Consider the following 23,569-nt stretch of genomic DNA (forward strand, 5'->3'; position numbering starts at 1 on the left):
ATGGCACCAGCCCGGGCATTGAAGAAGGCAGACTACGAGGGATCCCCTAGCAACAAGCATTTAGAGGTGAGTAAAAAAAAAAAAAAAATTTCCAATTTTGTTTTTTTTATTATTAATTTTAAGCCATTTTTTTTTTTCGGTGGCAACACCACTTTAATCTGGAGAGTGGAAAATCTGGTGCAGCTCTGCAGAGAAACCAATTGTTTTCCTTTTTTTTTTTTGTCAAAGCTTAGTTGAACAAACTAAAGTTAGACGCTGATTGGCTACTATGCAAACTAGTATATTTAACCCCCAAGCGTCTTTATCTTCACCACGCTGACAGGGGACAGGCTTTTCTACTCAAGCTGTTGCTGCTTTCTAAGGTCACTCTGAGACTTTGCACGCCTGCAATAATTTACCTGGGTTCATTTGGGCTTTAAATCCAAATTCTTGGCACAGAAAAACAAAATGTCGTCTCTAACAGAGTCCTCCTTTTCTGCAAACAGTGGTAATGGATGACCTTTTTAAGACAAGGAAAATATATCAAATTTAAATATATAATTTATTATTTTTCCAATTAAAGGTACATGGCCACCGACAGACTTTCTTTTATATGTTTTTTATATGTTTTTTTATCCTCGCTCCTCCCGGTGTCATTAGATAGGTATCTCCACCAAAATCAGAAGGTTATAATGAAGAATCCAGGTAAGACACGTGGGTCGTTTGCTGCAGACAAGGACGTGTGAAAGTGGCCTTTACTCCATGTCGCTTGGGCAGATCTGAGAAAATACAGTGCCAGGGGGGAGGCTTTGGTGGCATGAAGCGAGGCACTTCTCTTCACAGTAATATGAAAGTGTCAAAAACACCATAAAGTGATACAGAGTATGGCTTCACAGGATCCAAAAGTTTACATTATACATGAGGATGGGGGTTTAGTTGAACAATATAGAGTCTGGATCTTGGTTGGCCATCTGTGCTATATGCTTCAGGACATCCTTCTTTGTGATAATTCCCAGCAGTCTCCTGGAATAGAAATCAAAAGGCCAGTTAAAAATCTACTTACAGTGCCTCCAAAAAGTATCCCTTCCCCCTGTCAGAACGGAGCTCTGCCTTGTTTACATAGGCAGAGCTCAGTTCTTTGTCGCTTCCCAACGATTGGTGGGCGGCAGCGGACATGCATTGGCCGCCACCCGCTGATCTGCTTCTGCTGTGACAAATCACAGCAAAAGCAGCGCACCCCCTACCGGGAAGTGCAGAATCGCGTGTACAGTGCCTTGAAAAAGTATTCATACCCCTTGAAATCTTCCACATTTTGTCATGTCACGACCAAAAACCATGCACTGTCACTATACTAATGACAGACGAAAAACAAGCTCTGGACTGCCGCACTGTTCAGAAAACCACTTTCTTTTATTGGAAAATCACATCACAGCTCAACAAACACAACGAACAAGGAAAAATTGCTGACGTTTCACACTAGCTGTAGTGCTTATTCATAGCTATGAATAAGCACTACAGCTAGTGCTAAACGTCAGCAATTTTTCCTTGTTCACTGAGCTGTGATGTGATGCGATTTTCCAATAAAAGAAAGTGGTTTTCTAAACAGCACGACAGTTCAGAGCTTGTTTTTCGTCTGTTGCTAGTGGTAATAGCCAGCACCTGTGGCTTCCCAGCAGAAAAGACAGTTTACAGCCTGCATGTGTGCTCCTGGAGCAGTGAGATCCCTTCTCCTTCACTGTACTAATGACACTGGCTCTGGCTGGGAAGGGGTTAAACATCTAGGGCCATAAAAGGGTTAAATGTGTGCCTAGCCAGTGTTTGTGTTACTAAAGAAAGTGATGGATTTTATTCCCTGCTTCGCAGGCACCCAAAACCCATCCCTTCCCCCTGTCAGAACGGAGCTCTGCCTTGTTTACATAGGCAGAGCTCAGTTCTTTGTCGCTTCCCAACGATTGGTGGGCGCCGGTGGACATCCATTGGCCGCCACCCACTGATCGGCTTCTGCCGTGACAAATCGCAGCAAAAGCCGCATGCCCCCCCCTACTGGGAAGTGCAGAATCACGTATACAGTTCCTTGAAAAAGTATTCATACCCCTTGAAATTTTCCACATTTTGTCATGTTACAACCAAAAACGTCAATGTATTTTATTGGGATTTTATGTGATAGATCAACACAAAGTGGCAAATAATTGTGAAGTGGAAGGAAAATGATTAACCACTTCAGCCCGGACCAATTGTCAGCCTAAGGACCAGAGGTCTTTTTACAATTTCGCACTGCACTGCTTTAACTGGTAATTGCGCGGTCATGCAATGTTGTACCCAAACGAAATTTGCATCCTTTTCTTCCCACAAATAGAGCTCTCTTTTGATGGTATTTGATTGCCTACGATATAAAAGGAAAAAGACTGAAAATTTTTTAAAAAATATATATTTTCTACTTTTTGTTATAAGAAAAATCAAATGAACAAAATTTTAGTCATACATTTAGGCCAAAATGTATTCAGCCACATGTCTTTAGTAAAAAAAATTTCAATAAGCGTATATTTATTTTTTTTTGTGCAAAAGTTATAGCGTCTACAAACTAGAGTACATTTTCTGGAATTTACACAGCTTTTAATTTATGACTGCCCATCTCATTTCTTGAGGTGCTAAAATGGCAGGGCAGTACAAACCCCCCCCCCCCCCCCAAATGACCCCATTTTGGAAAGTAGACACCACAAGGAAATTGCTGAGGGGCATGTTGAGCCCATTGAATATTTTTTTTTGTCCCAAGTGATTGAATAATGACACAAAAAAAAAAAAGTTTACAAAAAGTTGTCACTAAATGATATATTGCTCACACATGCCATAGTTATATGTGGAATTGCACCCCAAAATATATTCTGCTGCTTCTCCTGAGTACGGGGATACCACATATGTGGGACTTTTTGGGAGTCTAGCCGCGTACGGCACCCCGAAAACCAATCACTGCCTTCAGGATTTCTAAGGGTGCAAATTTTTGATTTCACTCCTCACTACCTATCACAGTTTCGAAGGCCATAAAATGCCAAAATAGCACAAAACCCCCCCCAAATGACCCCATTTTGGAAAGTAGACACCCCAAGCTATTTACTGAGAGGCATGTTGAGTCCATGAAATATTTTATATTTTGCCACAAATTGCAGGAATATTAAAACATTTTTTTTTTTTTTTTGCACAAAGTTGTCACTAAATGATATATTGCTCACACATGCTATGGGCATAAGTGAAATTACACCCCAAAATAAATTCTGCTGCTTCTCCCGAGTACGGGGATACCACATGTGGGGGACTTTTTGGGAGCCTAGCCACATACGGGACCCCGAAAACCAAGCACTGCCTTCAGGATTTAAATATAAAACGCTACCAAAAAAACTGTTGGCGATCGCAGGGATCAGGCCTGACTCTGCGAACGCTCAGTTATGTGTTTAGTGTTTTGTAAGTGACAGTGATCGATCGATACTGCACTTGGGTGGGCTGGGCGGAGGGTCAAAACGCAGGTGCTAGCAGGTATCTGGGCTGATCCCGCTAACAATGCGTTTTTTTGGAACCCTAAACTGCTGGGGACGCTAGTATAGATCAGATCAGTTCAGATTCTATACACCATTACGGGAGGTTTATGCTTTGCGCGTGGGTGTTAGCGGTACTGGCACTAACCTAGCACTGCCTGGGGTAACGCAGACCCTGACCCCAATACCCAATTGATATCACCCGCCGGGTGATCAGGGGGTTAAACCTTTATTGGGTAATAAATGGTGGGTGCCCTGATGCTATAAAAAGCAAATGAACTAACCAGAGTCACCCGTAACACTTATACGGTGATCACTGGTGAAAGGGTTAAAATCTTTATTAGGTAGTATATGGGGGTCCCTGACGCTATATAAAAACCTGACGGGGAACCTAAATAACTAACTGGCTAACCAGCGTCACCAGTGGCACTTATACGGTGATCGCTGGTGAAAGGGTTAACTAGGGGCAATCAGAGGGTTAAAACCATTATTGGGTAGTATATGGGGGTACCTAGCGCTATAAAAACCTGGCGGTGAACCTAAAAAAATAACTAGCTACCTAGCGGCTCCAGTGACACTAATGCAGCGATCAGAAAAACGATCGCTTAGTGACACTGGCAAAAGGGGGTGAAAGGGTTAACTCTAGGGGCAATCAGGGGGTTAAACCTTTATGGGGGGGGGGGGGGTAGGGGGCTACCCTGGACCTAACACTAACTGCCCTGACAGTTTTTACTGTCACAACTGACACTAAATGCAGTGATCAGTAAATAAATGATCACTGCAATCAGTGACACTGTGACGGGGGGGGGGGGGGGGAGGCATTTGTGTGCCTATGTGTACCTACATGTCAGTGTAGTGTTGGTGCACTTACTTTCTCTGTTCTCCTCGCAGTCCGGTCAAAAAGACCGCCCGAGGAGAATGACATTACTTCCTCCCTGCCTGTGCTTACACTACACAGGCGGGGGAAGCTTCTCATTCGTCAGGAGCGATCGAGAGGGGATGGCCAGAAACCAACGGCCATCCCCTCATCCCGGATCGCTCCTGAAGTGAAACGGACCGCCGCATCCAGCAGGAGGGGGTCCGATCGGACCCCCCACCCGCTGGAAGGCAAGCACGTACATGTACGTGCTTGTGCCTGTCGGTGCCATTCTGCCGACGTACATTGCCATGCGGCAGTCCTTAAGTGGTTAATGATTTTCAACATCTTTTACTAATAAATGAAAAGTGTGGGGTGCATTTGTATTCAGCCCCCTTTACTTTGATACTCCTAACTAAAATCTAGTGGAACCAATTGCCTTCAGAAGTCACCTAATAGAGTCCACCTGTGTGTAATTTAATCTCAGTATAAATACAGCTGTTCTGTGAAGCCCTCATGTTTCTTAGAGAAGCTTAGTGAAAAAACAGCATCATGAAGGCCAAGGGACAAACCAGACAGATCAGGGATAAAGTTGTGGAGAAGTATAAAGCAGGGTTAGGTTATATAAAAATATCCCAAGCTTTGAACATCTCACGGAGCTCTGTTCAATCCATCATCTGAAAATGGAAGGAGTGTGGCACAACTGCAAACCTACCAAGACATGGCCGTCCACCCAAACTGACCGGCCGGGCAAGGAGAGCATTCATCAGAGCAGCAGCCAAGAGGTCCATGGTAACTCTGGAGGAGCTGCAGAGATCCACAGCTCAGGTGGGAGAATCTGTCCACAGGACAACTATTAGTGGTGCTTTCCACAAATCTGGCCTTTATGGAAGAGTGGCAAGAAGACAGACATTGGTGAGAGAAATCCATAAGAAGTCCCATTTGCAGTTTGTGAGAAGCCATGTGGGGGGCACAGCAAACATGTGGAAGAAGGTGCTCTGGTCAGATGAGACCAAAATTGAACTTTTTGTCCTAAAAGCAAAACGTTATGTGTGGCGGAAAACTAACTCTGCACATCACCCTGAATACAGCATCCCCACTGTGAAACATGGTGGTGGCAGCATCATGTTGTGAGGAGACTTTTCTTCAGCAGGGACAGGGAAGCTGGTCAGAGTTGATGGGAAGATGGACATAAGTCATACACACATATGTAAAAACAGCATTCACGCCACACCTGAGGTATTGCAAGAACAATAATTCTAGCACTAGACCTCCTGTCTAATGCTAGACTGGCAATATAAATTTAAAGCGTCACCTATGAAGATTTTTGATGTATCAGAGATTGTCAACATTCCACGAGTGTGCACAATTTTAAAGCGCGACATCAACTTTTATAACTTTTTTTTTTTTTTTAAAGCAGAAGGCCTAGAGAATAAAATGGTTGGTGGGGTTTTTATGCCACATGATATTTCTTTTTCAAATGCAATTTTTTTGGAAAGGAGAACACTTTATTGAATAATATATATAAAAACAAAAGATTCAATAAAGTGTTCTCCTTTCCAAAAAATTTGCATTTGAAAAGCAAATTTCATGTGACATGAAAACCCCACCAACCCTTTTATTCTCTAGGCCTTCTGCTTTAAAAAAAAAAGTATTTATTTATATATAATAGATAAAAAAATAAAAATATATAATTATATACCCCAAACAACTATGCAGATTAACCACTTGCCGACCGCCGCACGACGATGCACGTCGACAGAATGGCACGGGCAGGCATATGGGCGTACCTGTACGTCCCTGCCTTCCTGCGGGTGGGGGGCCCGTTCAGGAGCGATCCGGGATGAGGGGCCGCCATTCGTTCATGACCACCCCCTCGCGATCGCTCCTGACGAATGGAAGTGAAGCGTGACATCACTTCCTCTCCTGTAATGTAAACACAGGCAGAGGAAGTGATGTAATCTCTCCTCCGTGTCGGTATTTTTCGTTCCGGCACCGAGGAGAGAGGATCGGTGAGTTGCACCAACACTACACAATACAGTACAACATGCCAGGCACACTCTCACCCCCTTCTTCACCCCCCCAATCACCCCTGCACCCCCAGTCACAGTGACACCAATTGCATTTTTTTTTTTTGCATTGGTGTCATTTGTGACTGTAATAACTCTTAGGGCAGTTAGGGTTAGCCCCCTTTAGTGCTAAGGTACCCCCTAATCCCCCCAATAAAGGTTTAACCCCGTGATCACCCCCCCGTCGCCAGTGTCACTAAGGCTGGGTTCACATTGCAGCGGTTTATGAGAACGGATGTGATTCGCACCGCACTGCAGTGCAAATCACATCCGACCTCTGTGCGATTCGAGTTCAGCCATACAGATAGTATGGCTGAATTTGCGTCGCACCCGCCGCAAACTCGCACGGGACCCTTTTTTTGGTCCGCAGCAGAATCGGATCGCATGGGTGTTCACACTATGCGATCCGATTCCTGTCCGAGTTTGCAGATCGCACTGCGATATGCAAACTGATCTGGGGGTGTCATTAACATTTCACTGACACTCCCAGCAGTTCGCATAGGGCAGTGTGATGCGGGAACCCGCCGCAGATTTGTGGCGTTCCCGCATCGCTCCAGTGTGAACCCAGCCTAATAAGCGATCGTTTTTTGATCGCTATATTAGTGTCACAGGTGACGCTAGTTAGGCAGGTAGGTATTTAGGTTCGCCGCAGCTTTTTATAGCGTCAGGGACCCCCATATACTACCGCATAAAGCCCCCTGATTGCCCCCTAGTTAACCCTTTCACCAGTGATCACCATATAACTGTTACAGGTAACGCTGGTTGGTTAGTTATTTTTTTATAGTTTCAGGGCACCCGCCATTATTACCTAATAAAGGTTTAACCCCCTGATCACCCGGCGGGTGATACAAGTTTGAGGGTCAGATAAGGTCTGCGTCGCCCCAGGCAGCGTCAGGTTAGTGCCAGTACCGCTAACACCCACGCGCAAAGCATACACCTCCCTTAGTAATATAGTATCTGATCAGATCTATATTAGCGTCGCCAGCAGTTTAGGTTTCCCAAAACGCATTGTTAGCGGGATCAGCCCAGATACCTGCTAGCACCTGCGTTTAGCCCCTCCGCCAAGCCCAGACCAGCCCACCCAAGTGCAGTATCGATCGATCACTGTCACTTACAGAACACAACACACATAACTGCAGCGTTCGCAGAGTCAGGCCTGATCCCTGCGATCGCTAACAGTTTTTTTTGTAGCGTTTTGATACAGTCGCTGACAGCCTAGGTGCTTTTTTACCTGTGAGTCTCACTAGTGTACCCCTAAATTTAGGGGTGTCTACTTTCCAAAATGGGGTCATTTGGGGGGGGTTTGTGCCATCTTGGCATTTTATGGCCTTCAAAACTGTAATAGGTAGTGAGGAGTGAAGTCAAAAATTTACGCCCTTAGAAAGCCTTAAGGCGGTGCTTGGTTTTCAGGGCCCTGTACGCGGCTAGGCTCCCAAAAAGTCCCACATATGTGGTATCTCCGTACTCAGGAGAAGCAGCAGAATTTATTTTGGGGTGTCATTTCACATATGCCCATAGCATGCCTGAGCAATATATCATTTAGTGACAACTTTGTGAAAAGAAAAAAAAAAAAAAAAAGTTTGTAATTTTCCCGCAACTTGCGGCAAAATATAAAATATTCCATGGACTCAACATGCCTCTCAGCAAATAGCTTGGGGTGTCTACTTTCTAAAATGGGGTCATTTGTGGGGGTTTTGTGCCATCTTGGCATTTTATGGCCTTCAAAACTGTAACAGGTAGTGAGGAGTGAACTCAAAAATTTACGCCCTTAGAAAGCCTGAAGGCGGTTCTTGGCTTTCGGGGCCCCGTACGCAGCTAGGCTCCCAAAAAATCTCACACATGTGGTATCCCCGTACTCAGGAGAAGCAGCAGAATTTATTTTGGGGTGCCATTTCACATATGCCCATAGCATGTGTGAGCAATATATCATTTAGTGACAACTTTGTGAAAAAATAAATAAATAAAAGTTTGTAATTTTCCCGCAACTTGTGGCAAAATATAAAATATTCCATGGACTCAACATGCCTCTCAGCAAATAGCTTGGGGTGTCTACTTTCTAAAATGGGGTCATTTGTGGGTGTTTTGTGCCATCTTGGCATTTTATGGCCTTCAAAACTGTGATAGGTAGTGAGGAGTGAAATTACAAATGTACGCCCTTAGAAATCCTGAAGGCGGTGCTTGGTTTTTGGGGCCCCGTACGCGGCTAGGCTTCCAAAAAGTCAACCACATGTGGTATCCCCGTACTTAGGAGAAGCAGCAGAATGTATTTTGGGGTACAATTCCACATATAACCATGGCATGTGTGAGCAATATATCATTTAGTGACAACTTTGTGTAAAAAAAAAAATAATAATTTTTTTTTGTCATTATTCAATCGCTTGAGGCAAAAAAAATAAAATATTCAATGGGCTCAACATGCCTCTTATCAATTTCCTTAGGGTGTCTACTTTCCAAAATGGGGTCATTTGGGGGGGTTTTGTACTGCCCTGCCATTTTAGCACCTCAAGAAATGAGATAGGCAGTCATAAACTAAAAGCTGCGTAAATTCCAGAAAACGTACCTTAGTTTGTAGATGTGACAACTTTTGCGCAAACCAATAAATATACAGTTATTGACTTTTTTTTTACCAAAGACATGTGGCTGAATACATTTTGGCCTAAATGTATGACTAAAATTGAGTTTATTGGATTTTTCTAATAACAAAAAGTAGAAAATATCATTTTTTTTTTTCAAAATTTTGCGGTCTTTTTACGTTTATATTGCAAAAAATAAAAATCGCAGAGTCAGTCAAATACCTTTAAAAGAAAGCTCTATTTGTGGGAAAAAAAGGACGCAAATTTTGTTTGGGTACAACATTGCATGACCGCGCAATTATCAGTTAAAGCAGCGCAGTGCCAAATTGTAAAAAGACCTCTGGTCATTGACCAGCAAAATGGTCCGGTCTGAAAGTGGTTAACAGATCATGCTGTGCAGCAATGGTGGCAGTTAGAGAGCCGTTAAAAACCATGACTGACAGGGGTTCTTACAATGGTCGGATTTCATTTCGTTTTAACATTTACTTAAAGCTTTTATCCCAAAAGGAAGAACCCGTTTCAAACCTGTTCCGCAAAAAAGTGATGCAGACTAAGCATATACATTCACCGGCCACTATAGGACCTCAGATCTCTCTACTTTTAAAAGCAAAAGATCAGATAAACATTTTTTTTTAAACTTGCTTTAAAAAAAAATAAAAAAAAAATAAAAATAAATAAATGTTGCTGCAGCCATACCCGAGGACATAACTCACCCATTATGCGTCACCAGACACTGGCGCAATCCCAACTTGCGGAAAATGTCCACCACGATTTCCATTGGCGTCTGGTCAGTGATGGTGAAAGGACTGAGGTCCATAATGGCACGGAGTTTTAGGCTAGGCAGTGACGTGGGGGGTTGGGGAGGGGTGTGTTCAGTGAAGTATATCCGTGACGTACTCACTATGCCATCTTGTTTCTTCCTTGCACTCTCTGCGAAGTAAAAGAAGGAAAAATTTTACAGACTTGTCTGTGCTGACTGTGACTCTCCCTTCAGTCTTGCCCAGTTGTACGGGTTCCTTTCCTGTACTCAAATTACTTTGAATTCACTGCACACTGTTAGCATCTCGCAATATGCATCAAAAGCTGCAGCTGTGAATCTCAAGACTACATGGACATAAATTCTTTGGCAGGTAAAACCGCTTCCCTTATACAGTGCCTTGAAAAAGTATTCATACCCCTTGGAATTTTCCAAATTTTGTCATGTTACAACCGAAAATGTAAATGTATTTTATTGGGATTTTATGTGATAGATCAACACAAAGTGGCACATAATTGTGAAGTGGAAGGAAAAATGATAAATGTTTTTCAATTTTTTAACAAATAAATAACTGAAAAGTGTGGGGAGCATTTGTATTCGGGCCCTTTTACTTTGATACCCCTAACTAAAATCTAGTGGAACCAATTGCCTTCAGAAGTCACCTAATTAGTAAGCAGAGTCCACCTGTGTCTAATTTAATCTCATTATAAATACAGCTGTTCTGTGAAGCCCTCAGAGGTTTGTTAGAGAACCTTAGTGAATAAACAGAATCATGAAGGCCAAGGAACACACCAAGACTGGTCAGATATCAAGTTGTGGAGAAGTATAAAGCAGGGTTAGGTTATAAAAAAAATATCCCAAGCTTTGAACATCTCATGGAGCACTGTTCAATCCATCATCCGAAAATGGAAAGATTATGGCACAACTGCAAACCTACCAAGACATGGCTGTCCACCTAAACTGACCAGCCGGGCAAGTAGAGAATTAATCAGAGAAGAGCCAAGAGGTCCATGGGAACTCCGGTGGAGCTGCAGAGATCCACAGCTCAGGTGGGAGAATCTGTCCACATGACAACTATTAGTTGTGCTCTCCACAAATCTGCTCTTTATTGAAGAGTGGCAAGAAGAAAGACATTGTTGAAAGAAAGCCATAAGAAGTCCTGTTTGCAGTTTGTGAGAAGCCATGTGGGGGACACAGCAAATATGTGGAAGAAGGTGCTCTGGTCAGATGAGACCAAAATTGAGCTTTTTGGCCTAAAAGCAAAACACTATGTCTGGGGAAAACTAACACAGCACATCACCCTGGACACAACATCCCCACCGTGAAACATGGTGGTGGCAGCATCATGTTGTGGGGATGCTTTTCTTCAGCAGGGACAGGGAAGCTGGTCAGAGTTGATGGGAAGATGGATGGAGCCAAACACAGGACAATCTTAGATGAAAACCTGCAAAAGACTTGAGACTGGGGTGGAGGTTCACCTTCCAGCAGGAGAACGTCCCTAAACATACAGCCAGAGCTACAATGGAATGGTTTAGATCAAAGCATATTCATGTGTTACAATGGCCCAGTCGAAGTCCAGACTTAAATCCAATTGAGAATCTGTGGCAAGACTTGAAAATTGCTCTCCATCCAATCTGACAGAGCTTGAGATATTTTGCAAAGAAGAATGGACAAAAATGTCACTTTCTAGATGTGTAAAGCTGGTAGAGACATCCCCAAAAAGACTTGCAGCTGTAATTGCAGTGAAAGGGGATTCTACAAATTGACTCCATAAAATCCCAATAAAATACATTTACATTTTTGGTTGTTAAATGACAAAATCTTGAAAATTCCAAGGTGTATGAACACTTTTTCAAGGCACTGTATACATTTTAAACATTAAAAAAGTAGTAAAACTGCCCATTGAATTCAAAACCCTAATGGAAACCGGCGACTTACCAATGGAGATGATTAGATCTCGTCTTAGCACAAAGCCCATGAGCCTTTGAGACTCTCGGGAAACCACAACGGGAAAGCCGCTGTATGTCGTTTCATTGACTGCCGCCTCGATATCGGCCACCGTCATACTGTCCTGAGTGATGACTGTCAGAGACGGGTCGTTACGCCTTGGACGCATGACATCCATGGCTAATGTCTTATGGCTAAATTCTTCTTTGGCTTCCAGAAAAGGATACCCATTTAAATGGATGTGGGCATCATAAATACTTTCTCTTCCCAAGGCATCTGCTACCCATTTACTAGTCATGGCTGCAGCCATTAAAGGCACAATGTATTCCAGTCCACCGGTCAATTCAAACATGATTACTACGAGGGAGACGGTCATGCGTGTGGCTCCTCCTGCAATGGATAAAAGTAGAAGTTGAATGTTAGAAGCTTCTATCACAAATATTCATATAAATAAAAAGCAGCAAAGAAGAAAAGGTTCCCTGTACTAACCCAAGGAGGAACGTTTGGAACTTAAATGCACAAACATTGGCAAAATAGAGTCCACGCTTCCCTACAAATCAACATGGCAAAAAATGCGATTCCTAGGCGTCACAACAAGCCAGAATTTTTTGCTTTATTAAAGTGGATTTCAACCTTTTTTTTTTTTCATTCTACCCCGCTGCACATTTTAGATACTCGCCCATGAAGCAGATCCAGCGTTGTCCCACTGAGATTCTCTCATGCCCTGCCACCACTCTGTCCCGCGCCGCCATGTTCTTTCTGACGTCATCAGGAGGCCTGTCATCTCTTCTGGGTTCAGTGGGCAAGCCTCCCAAAAATGCACCAATAGACCCATTCTCCTTTCCGGAATGAAAGGCTACAACTCCTGGGATATGTGGCATGTATATCCAAGGAGGCACAGCGGGCAATTCACTCTTTTGCACATAGCAGCCCCAATTCTCTTCTTCAGAGGTTCCCCTGCCAGTGCTCCAGGCCCCACCTTTTCGGTGGGTGCCCCCATGGAAAGCTACTTTTCATGAAGGCACCCTTGCGTGCTCTCCCGAGTCCCGCTGATGCGTCCAGTGACACAAGAAAGTGTGATTTGGTCCCGCCCCCAGATCTGGTGTCACAGCATTTGATTGACAGAACATGCTGACCAAGTGAGGAGGCGGACAGTGGCTGGAGCCTCTATTGTACTGCACATCGCTGCATCGGATCGGGCTCAGGTAAGAAAAAAAAGGGGGGGGGGCTGCAGCAGAGAAGGTTTTTTCCCCCCTAATGCCCCATACACACGGTCGGACATTCCGATGACAAAATCTGTCTGATTTTTTCAGACGGATTTTGGCCCAAACTCGTCTTGCATACACACGGTCACACAAAGTTGACGGAATTTCTGATCGTTCTGAACGAAGCGACGTCAAACATGTACGTCGGGACTATAAACGGGGCAGTAGCCAATAGCTTTCATCTCTAAGTTTATTCTGAGCATGAGTGCCATTTTGCAGTCGGAATTGTCTACACATGAATTTAAACGATCGGATTTCGTTGTCGGAAAAATTTATATCCAGATCTCAAACTTTGCGTGTTGGAAATTCAGACGGAAAAAAGTCCGATGGAGCCCACACACGATTGATTTTCCGATAAAACTATTCGATCGCACATTTTTCCTTCGGAAGATCCGACTGCGTGTACAGGGCACTATGCTTAGATTGCATTAAGGTGAAAAACCTTAAAGGGAGACGTCCAGCCTGAGCTCATTTTGGCTGGGCTTCTCCAGTTTGTCAGCAGAGAATGGACTGAAGTCTGCTCTCTGCTGACATCACACAGATCAGTCCAAGCACTGCGTCATCCCGACTCTGGGAGTCCTAGATCCGCCAGGTGCCTGAAGCACGATCTCCGCCCCCTTCCACAGCTCAGCGCTCCAATGAGCGTGGAGGAGCAGAGCAGGAGAGATGCCGACTGACAGGCAGCAGCTCTCCACTCGGGGAGGTAAAAGAACCGAGCCATCAGCGATATTCGGTGGCTCGGTTCTCAGTGAAGAGGCGGCGGGGGACAGATGCAGCATCGGTTTGGATGCTGCATCCACCTAGGTATGTATGAATCTACAAAAAAACAAAACCCCATACCTCTCTTTTAAGGCTTTAGAACCACTTTAAGAGGGGTAAACTATAATCACTATAAAGAATAGGTTTGACCACTTAAGTGAAGCTCTGGTCAGAATGACCTTTAAAACAAGTCCTCCTCGACGTCTGCAGGTTGCAGGCATTGTGAAGCAATTCATTCTCAACTACCCCTGCTTCACCCTCAGCAGCTCAGCTCACCCTGCTCCCCATTCCCAGCAGTGACTCAGCAGCTCAGCTCACCCTGCTCCCCATTCCCAGCAGCGACTCAGCAGCTCAGCTCACCCTGCTCCCCATTCCCAGCAGCGACTCAGCAGCTCAGCTCACCCTGCTCCCCATTCCCAGCAGCGACTCAGCAGCTCAGCTCACCCTGCTCCCCATTCCCAGCAGTGACTCAGCAGCTCAGCTCACCCTGCTCCCCATTCCCAGCAGTGACTCAGGAGCTCCGCTCACCCTGCTCCCCATTCCCAGCAGTGACTCAGCAGCTCAGCTCAACCTGCTCCACATTCCCAGCAGCAACTCAGCTCACCCTGCTCTCCATTCCCAGCAGCTACTTAGTAGCTCAGCTCACCATGCTCCCCATTCCCAGCAGCAACTCAGCAGCTCAGCTCACCTTGCTCCCCATTCCTAGCAGCAACTCAGCTCACCCTGCTCCCCATTCCCAGCAGCAACTCAGCAGCTCAGCTCATCCCACTTCCAACTCCCAGCAGCTCAGCTCATCCTACTATTAGGGAATTGCCTACCAGAATGGCCATATCTGCATCCTTCTTGAACATTTCTTATACCTGCAGCAGTTTTATGATGCTTCTTCCTTCATATTTGGTGGCAAAACAAACTTACCAACAGTTAGTACTCTTTGCAACACTCCCAATAGGACCAATAGGGTGAGTTGAGAACAGTACTTACCTAGGCAAGCAGCTGCTCCCACCATTGCGTATAGTCCCGGAGTAATGCAGTCAGCTCCTTGGCTACACCATCCCTTGAAGAGGAACCAATCACGGTGGTGGAACGCCAGCTGCTCCATACTGACCCCCATGATTCTTCCCATTATGGCCCCCACAGCCATACTCGGGATGAAGAGACCTGAAGGCACCTACATAAAAAGAAATCGATGATGTAACCATATCATTTTACAAACAGTTCTAAAGAGAAATCAAACACAAAGCATATTCATCTGATCACCTCTAGTAGAAAGCTGCAATCTATTCAACAAAATACCCCTTACCACCACAACAGATACCTGCGGTAAGTAATAGAATATACCACCAGTACAGTTCTATGGAGAGAGGAGAAGATCTGTACAATGCCATTAAGTATAGGGAGCTATTACACTTCTCTGAGCACTGACAGCAGTCAGAAGATAATAACTAGTAGTAGCTGGTCAAAGTCAACTAGACTTGATCTGTAATCCTGAAGATATTAGGGATGCACCGAAATTTTCGGCCGCCGAAACATATCGGCCGAAAATGGCCCTTTCGGCAATTTGCTGAAAGGAAAAAACGGCCGATAATTGAGCCGAAAATGGGGCGGGGCGGGGCGGAGCTCCGCCCCCGCCCCTGGTGCCGCCCATCACGGGAGGTGTATAGCGCAGGAAAGCCGCCTCCGCCGTCTGGATCAATAGAGCGCCAGGAACATCACAGCTTTAATTTTAATAGCTGTGTGTTCCCCCGTCATGCGCCGTCGCATACAGCCCCTCCCCCTCGTTTGGGGAACTGTGATAGACAGATCACCCGTCCAGATTGGATAGGGGATCTGTCTATCACAGTTCCTCGGACAAGGGGGAGGGGCTGTATGCGGCGGCGCGCGACGGGGGAACACACAGCTATTAAAATTAAAGCTGTGATGTTCCCGGCGCTCTATTGATCCAGACGGCAGAGGCGGCTCTCCTCTCTTTCTGCATCACTGACTACACAGGGGACACAAACACTACTGGCTGCACGAGGGGACACCACACTTATCTCTTTTATCATGTCGCCAGTCTCTGGCCACCGCCTGAACCATGTCGCCAGTCTCTGGCCACCGCCTGAACCATGTCGCCAGTCTCTGGCCACCTCCTGAACCATGTCGCCAGTCTCTGGCCACCTCCTGAACCATGTCGCCAGTCTCTGGCCACCTCCTGAACCATGTCGCCAGTCTCTGGCCACCTCCTGAACCATGTCGCCAGTCTCTGGCCACCTCCTGAACCATGTCGCCAGTCTCTGACCACCTCCTGAACCATGTCGCCAGTCTCTGGCCACCTCCTGAACCATGTCGCCAGTCTCTGGCCACCTCCTGAACCATGTCGCCAGTCTCTGGCCACCTCCTGAACCATGTCGCCAGTCTCTGGCCACCTCCTGAACCATGTCGCCAGTCTCTGGCCACCTCCTGAACCATGTCGCCAGTCTCTGGCCACCTCCTGAACCATGTCGCCAGTCTCTGGCCACCTCCTGAACCATGTCGCCAGTCTCTGGCCACCTCCTGAACCATGTCGCCAGTCTCTGGCCACCTCCTGAACCATGTCGCCAGTCTCTGGCCACCTCCTGAACCATGTCTCCAGTCTCTGACCACCTCCTGAACCATGTCCCCAGTCTCTGACCACCTCCTGTATAAAAATATTTTTTTAAAACAGTCATTTTTGGTATCGGTGCTGTTTCGGTATCGGTTTCGGCCTAGTGTATTTTTCATTTTCGGTATCGGTTTCGGCACCAAAAAACCCATTCGGTGCATCCCTAGAAGATATGTTATAGCTTATCAAAGTGTCTTGCTCAGTACTAGCGGGTAGTTGGGCACTTTTCTACTGGAGCGACATTTATAAATGGCACACTATTTAGAACTTGTGCCTGTGGCAGATGTGCACACGATACCTGAGATAGCGATCTCATTAGACAGGTAAACTGTAAAGAGCCTTTTAGAGCAGCTCTGTACCTTGTGATTGTTGTGAACCAGCCACATTGATGACAAATAAAAACAATAAAATGTCAATAATTATTCCCCTTACACCTCTGCTGCAGTTCGCTTCTCCGCCAATCCTACAAGAGGAAGTAAACCCCGATGGGCTTTACTTCCTCTTTGTAGCATAATGGGCTACTATGCATCGCATAGTAGTCCATTATGTGTCACTTGCCTGACACAGGAGCCAGTGATGTCACTGCTGTCCCCTTTCCTGCAAAGTGTCCATCTTCTTTCTGGGTATCGTGGCTCCCGTGCTGTGATTGGCCGGAGCTGCGATGATGTCACTCCTGCACATGCGCTCAGGAGCCGCCACTAACGGCATGCACCATAGACAGTGGTGCCTGTCTTTTGCAAATATCTCCTAAACCGTGTAGGTCTAGGAGATATTTCTTGCACCTACAAGTAAGCCTTAATCTAGGCTTACCAGTAGGTAAAAGTGGTCTGTAAGGGTTTACAACCACTTTCAGTGCAAGTAAAACTGCTCCCACTTACCTCGAACAACAAAGGGGGCACACTGAGCATCAACAGGGTACACACTGAGCAGGAAGGGGGCTTACTGGGCTACACAGTGGCTTTGAGGTTAGCACTTCTAACCATCAGCATTAGGGTCATGGGTTCAACCAACATCAGGAGCCCTGGTGAAGAAGCAGGCTGGAGTTTAAGGCTCTGCATCCTGGGGAACCCCGGGTTGGAGTCCTACAAGGGCTTACTACTACCAAAACCTGACAGTTTTGTGTGAGTTTCTTCTGGGTACTCCGGTTTACCCCCACACTCCTGAGACATGCTGGTAGGTTACATGGCTCGTGTCTAAACTGGCTCCAAGTATGTTTGAATGGGAGTTAGGGACCTTAGATTGCAAGTACCATGAGGGGAGGAACTGATGTGAATGTGCAATATTTATACAGTGCCTGTCGGCACTTTAACCAGAAGTTGCCTCCCCCTTCCCCTCCTGCAGTCTTCTGGGACACATCACAGGACCCCCAAGACACTGGGACCATTCACGAGGAGCATCGCGGCTCGGCCACGTGCAGTAGGAGACCGGCTGTGAAGCCGCAAGTCTTCACTTCCCATTTACCTTACTTGCTATGCCGGCGCCTGCGATTGAAGAATCGGCTCCGGTGAGGACATTGCTGAATCTCTGGACAGGTATGTGTCCTTCTATTAAAAGTCAGCTGCTACAGTATTTGTAGCTGTTGACTTTAAACTTTTTTGGGGGGGGGGGGGGAAGCCTGACTGTTGTACAGTATACTCGATGTCTTAAAACAAAACAATTTTGAAAGTGTATGCACCCTCCTGAGAGTAATACATGTGATCTGTCACTACAGGAACAAGGCAAAAGAAAGAAAATAATGCTGGGACATGATTTGGGGGGGGGGGGGGGGGAGCCAGGGCAATTTTGGTTAAACCTGTCCATATGCTCTCAAATGAGGGTTCCAAGTAACCTTTCTGTTCAGTTCAGGGTTCCTTAATGGCGACCTTGGTACCTCAGAGGTTTTGGAACTACATTTCCCATGCACTCTGCAGTGTAGTTGAGCATAATAGGAAATGTAATTCCAAAACCTCTGGGGTACCATTGTCATTTATACAGCAATCAGTGCTATACAAATGCACTGATTCCTGGGTAAATTACACTTGCAGTGATGGGGGTTAACCACTAGGGGGCAGCGTACGGGATAAGTGAGCCCTGGGGAGTGTTTCTAACTGTGGGGGGCGTGGCTGTGTGTGACGTTACTGATCTCTGCTCCGATCACAGGGAGCAGAGATCAGTGACACTATCACTAGGCAGAATGGGGAGATGCTTGTTTACACCTCCTCCTACAAACATGTTATACTTACCTCCACCGTGCAGCTCGTTTTGCACAGAGTGGCTCCGAACCTGGTCTTTTGGGGTCCCTCGGCGGCTGTTTCAGCTTCTCCCGGCGAGAAATAACCACCTTCACCAACCTTCATGTGAGCTCTCTCGCATGGTGGTTAGTTCTTCCGGCGCGCTCCCGTGATACAACCAGCGGCTATAGCCGCTCACTGTATCACTCGGCCCCGCCCCCGCGTGCCGAATCGTTGGATGTGATTGACAGCAGCGCGAGCCAATGGCTGCGCTGCTTTCAATCCATCTACTCTAGCCAATCAACGGCTGAGCGGCGAAGAAGACATCAGGGGCGAGCGCAGTAGGTAAACGGGCTCAGGTAAGTAAAACGGGAGGGCCGGTATTGTCGGATGTTTTTTCACCTTAACGCATAGGATTTTTTTGCTTATTTATTTTACCTTATTTTTACACCGTTTTTAAAAAATAAAAAAAAATAACAAAATGCATTTGAAAAAATGACAAGAAAATGTGCCTTTAAGACATTTGGGGGGAAGCTTCTGCCCTATTATGGTATGGAGACGGGTGGGGGCCATCTTCCCCTCACTCGTCTTCATACCTTGTAAGGAGACAGACGCAATCGCCTCCGCCGCTGCTGAAGGCTCCGGTAAGCAGCGGAGGGGAACCTTCTCCCGCCACTGATAAAAGTGATCTTGCACCGAATCCGCAGCAGAGACCACTTTTATCTTGTAGCTGACCGCCGGTTGAACACAGGGATACCAGGGTTATGGCAGCTAAAATTTTACCTTGGGGTACACCACTGAAACTTAGACCTCTCAGAGTAAGAATCATTAACCGCTACTCTCTGAATTTTGTTTTCTATCCATTTACAAATTTATCTTTACTCTTCTCAAATGTGATGTTTTTTTAACCTCATTAAAATTTCAAATTTTTTATACAGAATTACGCTATGTGGCCCTTTGTTGTTCTCCTTTCCTTGAGATATATGGAGATAGATTCAAGAGAGAGAGGTGAGAGAGGGAGAGAGAGAGGTGAGAGAGGGAGAGAGAGAGAGAGGAGAGGGTGAGAGAGGGAGAGAGAGAGAGGAGAGGTGAGAGAGGGAGAGAGGTGAGAGAGGTGAGAGAGAGAGAGAGGTGAGAGAGGTGAGAGAGAGAGGTGAGAGAGGTGAGAGAGAGAGGGAGAGAGGTGAGAGAGAGGGGGAGAGAGGTGAGAGAGAGGGAGAGAGGTGAGAGAGAGGGAGAGAGGTGAGAGAGAGAGAGAGAGAGAGAGGTGAGAGAGAGAGAGGTGAGAGAGAGAGAGAGAGAGAGGTGAGAGAGAGAGGTGAGAGAGAGAGAGAGAGAGGTGAGAGAGGGAGAGAGAGAGAGAGGAGAGGTGAGAGAGGGAGAGAGGTGAGAGAGGGAGAGAGGTGAGAGAGAGGAGAGGTGAGAGAGAGAGAGAGAGAGAGGAGAGGTGAGAGAGAGAGAGAGGAGAGGTGAGAGAGAGAGAGAGAGAGAGGAGAGGTGAGAGAGAGGAGAGGTGAGAGAGAGGAGAGGTGAGAGAGAGAGAGAGGTGAGAGAGAGAGAGGTGAGAGAGAGGTGAGAGAGAGAGAGAGGTGAGAGAGAGAGAGAGGTGAGAGAGAGAGAGAGGTGAGAGAGAGAGAGAGGTGAGAGAGAGAGAGAGAGAGAGAGGTGAGAGAGAGAGAGAGGTGAGAGAGAGAGAGAGGTGAGAGAGAGAGAGGTGAGAGAGAGAGAGAGGTGAGAGAGAGAGAGAGAGGTGAAGAGAGAGAGAGAGGTGAGAGAGAGAGAGAGAGGTGAGAGAGAGAGAGGTGAGAGAGAGAGAGGTGAGAGAGAGAGAGGTGAGAGAGAGAGAGGTGAGAGAGAGAGAGAGGTGAGAGAGGTGAGAAAGGTGAGAGAGAGAGGTGAGAAAGGTGAGAGAGAGAGAGGTGAGAGAGAGAGAGAGGTGAGAGAGAGAGAGAGAGAGAGAGAGGAGAGAGAGAGAGAGAGAGAGAGAGAGAGGTGAGAGAGAAAGAGAGAGAGGTGAGAGAGAGAGGTGAGAGAAAAGAACTGAACATTTCCGGCAGGCTCGAGGAGTCAGACAGGGCTGCAGCCTAAGTCCAACCCTCTTCAACATCTACATCAATGAACTGGCTGCAGCTCTAGAGTCCTCCCCAGCACCAGGACTGAGTCTACACGACACGGAGGTGAAGTTCCTGCTGTATGCCGATGACCTCCTACTTCTGTCACCAACAGAGAAAGGCCTACAAGACAGCCTGGAAGTGCTAGAAAAATACAGTGCCACATGGGCACTACCAATCAACTCAAGCAAAACAAAAATCATGGTGTTCCAAAAGAAAAATACAAAACAAAGAGCCCTCCCTTTAAATTAAACAATTGCACTGTTGATGAAACTAACAGCTACACATACCTCGGCCTAGAAATTAACAAATCAGGAAGTTTCAAGCCAGCCATAGAGGCACTAAAAGACAAGGCACGCAGAGCCTACTATGCTATCAGGAGACAGCTGTACCACCTAAAACCACCAGTGAGAGGCTGGCTCAGAATATTTGATAGCGTCATCACCCCAATTCTTCTTTATGGCAGTGAAGTTTGGGGTCCTGTCACCTACCCAGACCAATCCAAATAGGACCCCAGCCCAACAAAAACATTCCATCTGGAATTCTGCAAACATCTCCTCCAAGTCCATCGGAGCACCTCCAACAGTTCTTGCTGATCTGAGTTGGGCAGATTTCCTTTACTTCTCGCAGTACAGAAGAGGGCGCTATCATACTGGCTGGAGGTATTTTTATTTGTTAAACTGCTGCCACATAATACAGAAACAAACGTACAAAGCCGTTTCATCACTGAGAAAAAAAAGCATATGTACAGCACATAACATGCAGACTTGCAAAGTAAGAACATGACTTCAGGCTTATCCAAACCTAAAGAAAACTTACTTACAAAAACATCATCCTAACCACACAATTTCCTACATTAACGCTACCGATACAGGCGAGAACGCAAGAAAAGCGAGTGCCCGTACTGTGTTCTTAAAAAATATACAAAATCTAAGGGGGGTGCAAGGGACAGAAACCCACCACCACGGGGGGGAAGGAGGAGAGGATCAGGGGGGCCGGAAGGAAAAACCCCTCCATAACCGGGCACACCTCTCATCCCCCACCCTGCCCCTCTCAAGACCCTTCACCAGCTCCCGAAAGACGTCCCTCACCACTTCGTGCACTGGCAGGACTTTGTCCCTAGTGGACACGAGACTTCGGGCGTGCCATGTGTAAAAAAGGCAAACTGTACTAACTAAATAAAGTGACGACAACTCAAACCCCCTGTGGACTCTGAAGTCGCCATACACCCTCTCAGGATAGGTCAGGACCGGGAGGCGGGGATAGCCAATGGCATCCCCCACACCCTCCAGAACCTCCAGGTTGAAGGGGCATTCCACCAGAAAATGGTCCATGGTTTCCAATGCCCCCCCACACTCCGGACGGGGACAACCCCTGTCCCCCACGTTCCTGTACTTCAAGTTCGCTCGCATGTACAGGCGTCCATGGAACGCCCTCCATGCGAGGTCCCAGAACTTGGCCGGAATTCTTGTAGAATTCAGGAGGGCTAACCCCGACCTGAGGACCCCGTCCGGGCAATCCCTCAAGGCTAGCGGATTCGAAAAGTCTGAGGAGATGACTCTCAGGTACAGCTCACGCCGACCCATCGAGCCCACCTCCAGAGCAGTCATCCTCCACCGCCTCAGTACCTTTAAGGACGTGGGGACATAAGAGGGGAGGTAACCGTGGGATCTACGAAGATCCCCGGGACGACCCCCCTAACCCCAGCCACTCAAGAAGAGCATAAACCATTCCTTACATGAATGTTCCCACGGGGATGGCAGGTCCACAAAGATGGACTGAAGGTTGAATTTCACAAACACAGTGGTGAAAAACACCACTGGGTTGATCATGTCCAACCCCCCCTGCCTCCTCCGCCGGTACGTGACCTCCCTCTTCACCAGATTCAGCCTATTTCCCCATAAAAGCAGGAAAAACAGGCTGTAGATCCGGGTATAGAAGGATTCCGGCAAAAGACAAACGTAGCTGACATAGAGAAAGGTCGGCAACAGATGGGTTTTGATCAGGCTCACCCTTTCCCTGAGAGTCAGCTTCCAGCCTTTCCAGGCCTTTACTCTCCGGGTGGCATCACACAGTCTGCCCTCCCAATTTTGCTTGGGGTAATCCCCCTGGCCAAAAATGATGCCCAAGATTCTAATTTCCGACTGGGGGCGGGGGAACACGTCCGGGAGAGCGAACTGCTCGCCCTCCTTCCCCATCCAGAGAACCTCACTCTTCTCCCAGTTGACCTGCGAACCAGATGCCTCAGAGTAGCCCCCAATCTGTGTCTCCACAAATTGGGCCTCCTCCCGGCTAGACACCACCACCGAGACATCGTCCGCATAGGCCACCACCTTTACTGCCATAACTGGGCCACTGCCGGGCTCCACTGGAACCCCACTCAAATGCCCGCAGTCAAGCCTTCTCACGAAGGGATCTACCGCTAAGACATAGAGCAGGGGACTCAGCGGGCAACCCTGCCTGACACCAGAGTCCACAGGGAAGGAGGGACCCACCCAACCGTTAAGGGGGAAGCTCTCTGCCCCCCTATACAAAACCTTCAGCCAATTGATAAATTTATATGGCAAACCGTATCTACCCAGAAGAAGCCAGAGGTACTCATGGCTTACCCGATCAAAGGCCTTTGCCTGATCCAATGCCAGCAAGTACCGCCGGTCTCCCGTCGCTCTGCACCGCTCCACAGCCTCCCGGACGCTCAGGACAGCACTAAAGGTGCCTCGGCCAGGAACGGTACAGTGCTGAGAAGCCGACAGTAACTTGTCCGCGACTGCGGACATACGTTGGAAGAGAATCTTAGCCAGGATCTTTCTATCCGTGGTAAGAAGGGCGATCGGGCGTCAATTCTCCACTTTAGACGGATCCTTCCCCTTTGACAGCAGGATTAGGGCCGACCTTC

The 23,569-nt window shown here is 46.9% G+C and overlaps 1 protein-coding gene across 12 annotated transcripts in view; it reads right to left on the bottom strand.

Moving 5' to 3' along the window:
* Positions 1 to 522: 522 nt before the first annotated feature.
* The window catches only part of CLCN5 (chloride voltage-gated channel 5), a 138,385-nt gene continuing 115,338 nt past the window's right edge, over positions 523 to 23,569 (bottom strand). For all 12 annotated transcript variants that reach the window (XM_077465150.1, XM_077465148.1, XM_077465139.1 and 9 more), the window contains 4 exons: positions 14,714 to 14,900; positions 11,700 to 12,098; positions 9,718 to 9,934; positions 523 to 1,002 (listed from right to left, as the gene is read on the bottom strand). In XM_077465150.1, the coding sequence (XP_077321276.1) occupies positions 912 to 1,002; positions 9,718 to 9,934; positions 11,700 to 12,098; positions 14,714 to 14,900 (894 nt within the window). In that variant the 3' untranslated portion in view covers positions 523 to 911. The remainder of the gene's footprint in view (positions 1,003 to 9,717; positions 9,935 to 11,699; positions 12,099 to 14,713; positions 14,901 to 23,569) is intronic.

Source organism: Lithobates pipiens, unplaced genomic scaffold, assembly GCF_037356315.1.
Source record: "Lithobates pipiens isolate NorthernLeopardFrog02 unplaced genomic scaffold, aLitPip1_a1.2 Scaffold_1, whole genome shotgun sequence".
NCBI classification, from domain to species: Eukaryota; Metazoa; Chordata; class Amphibia; order Anura; family Ranidae; genus Lithobates; species Lithobates pipiens.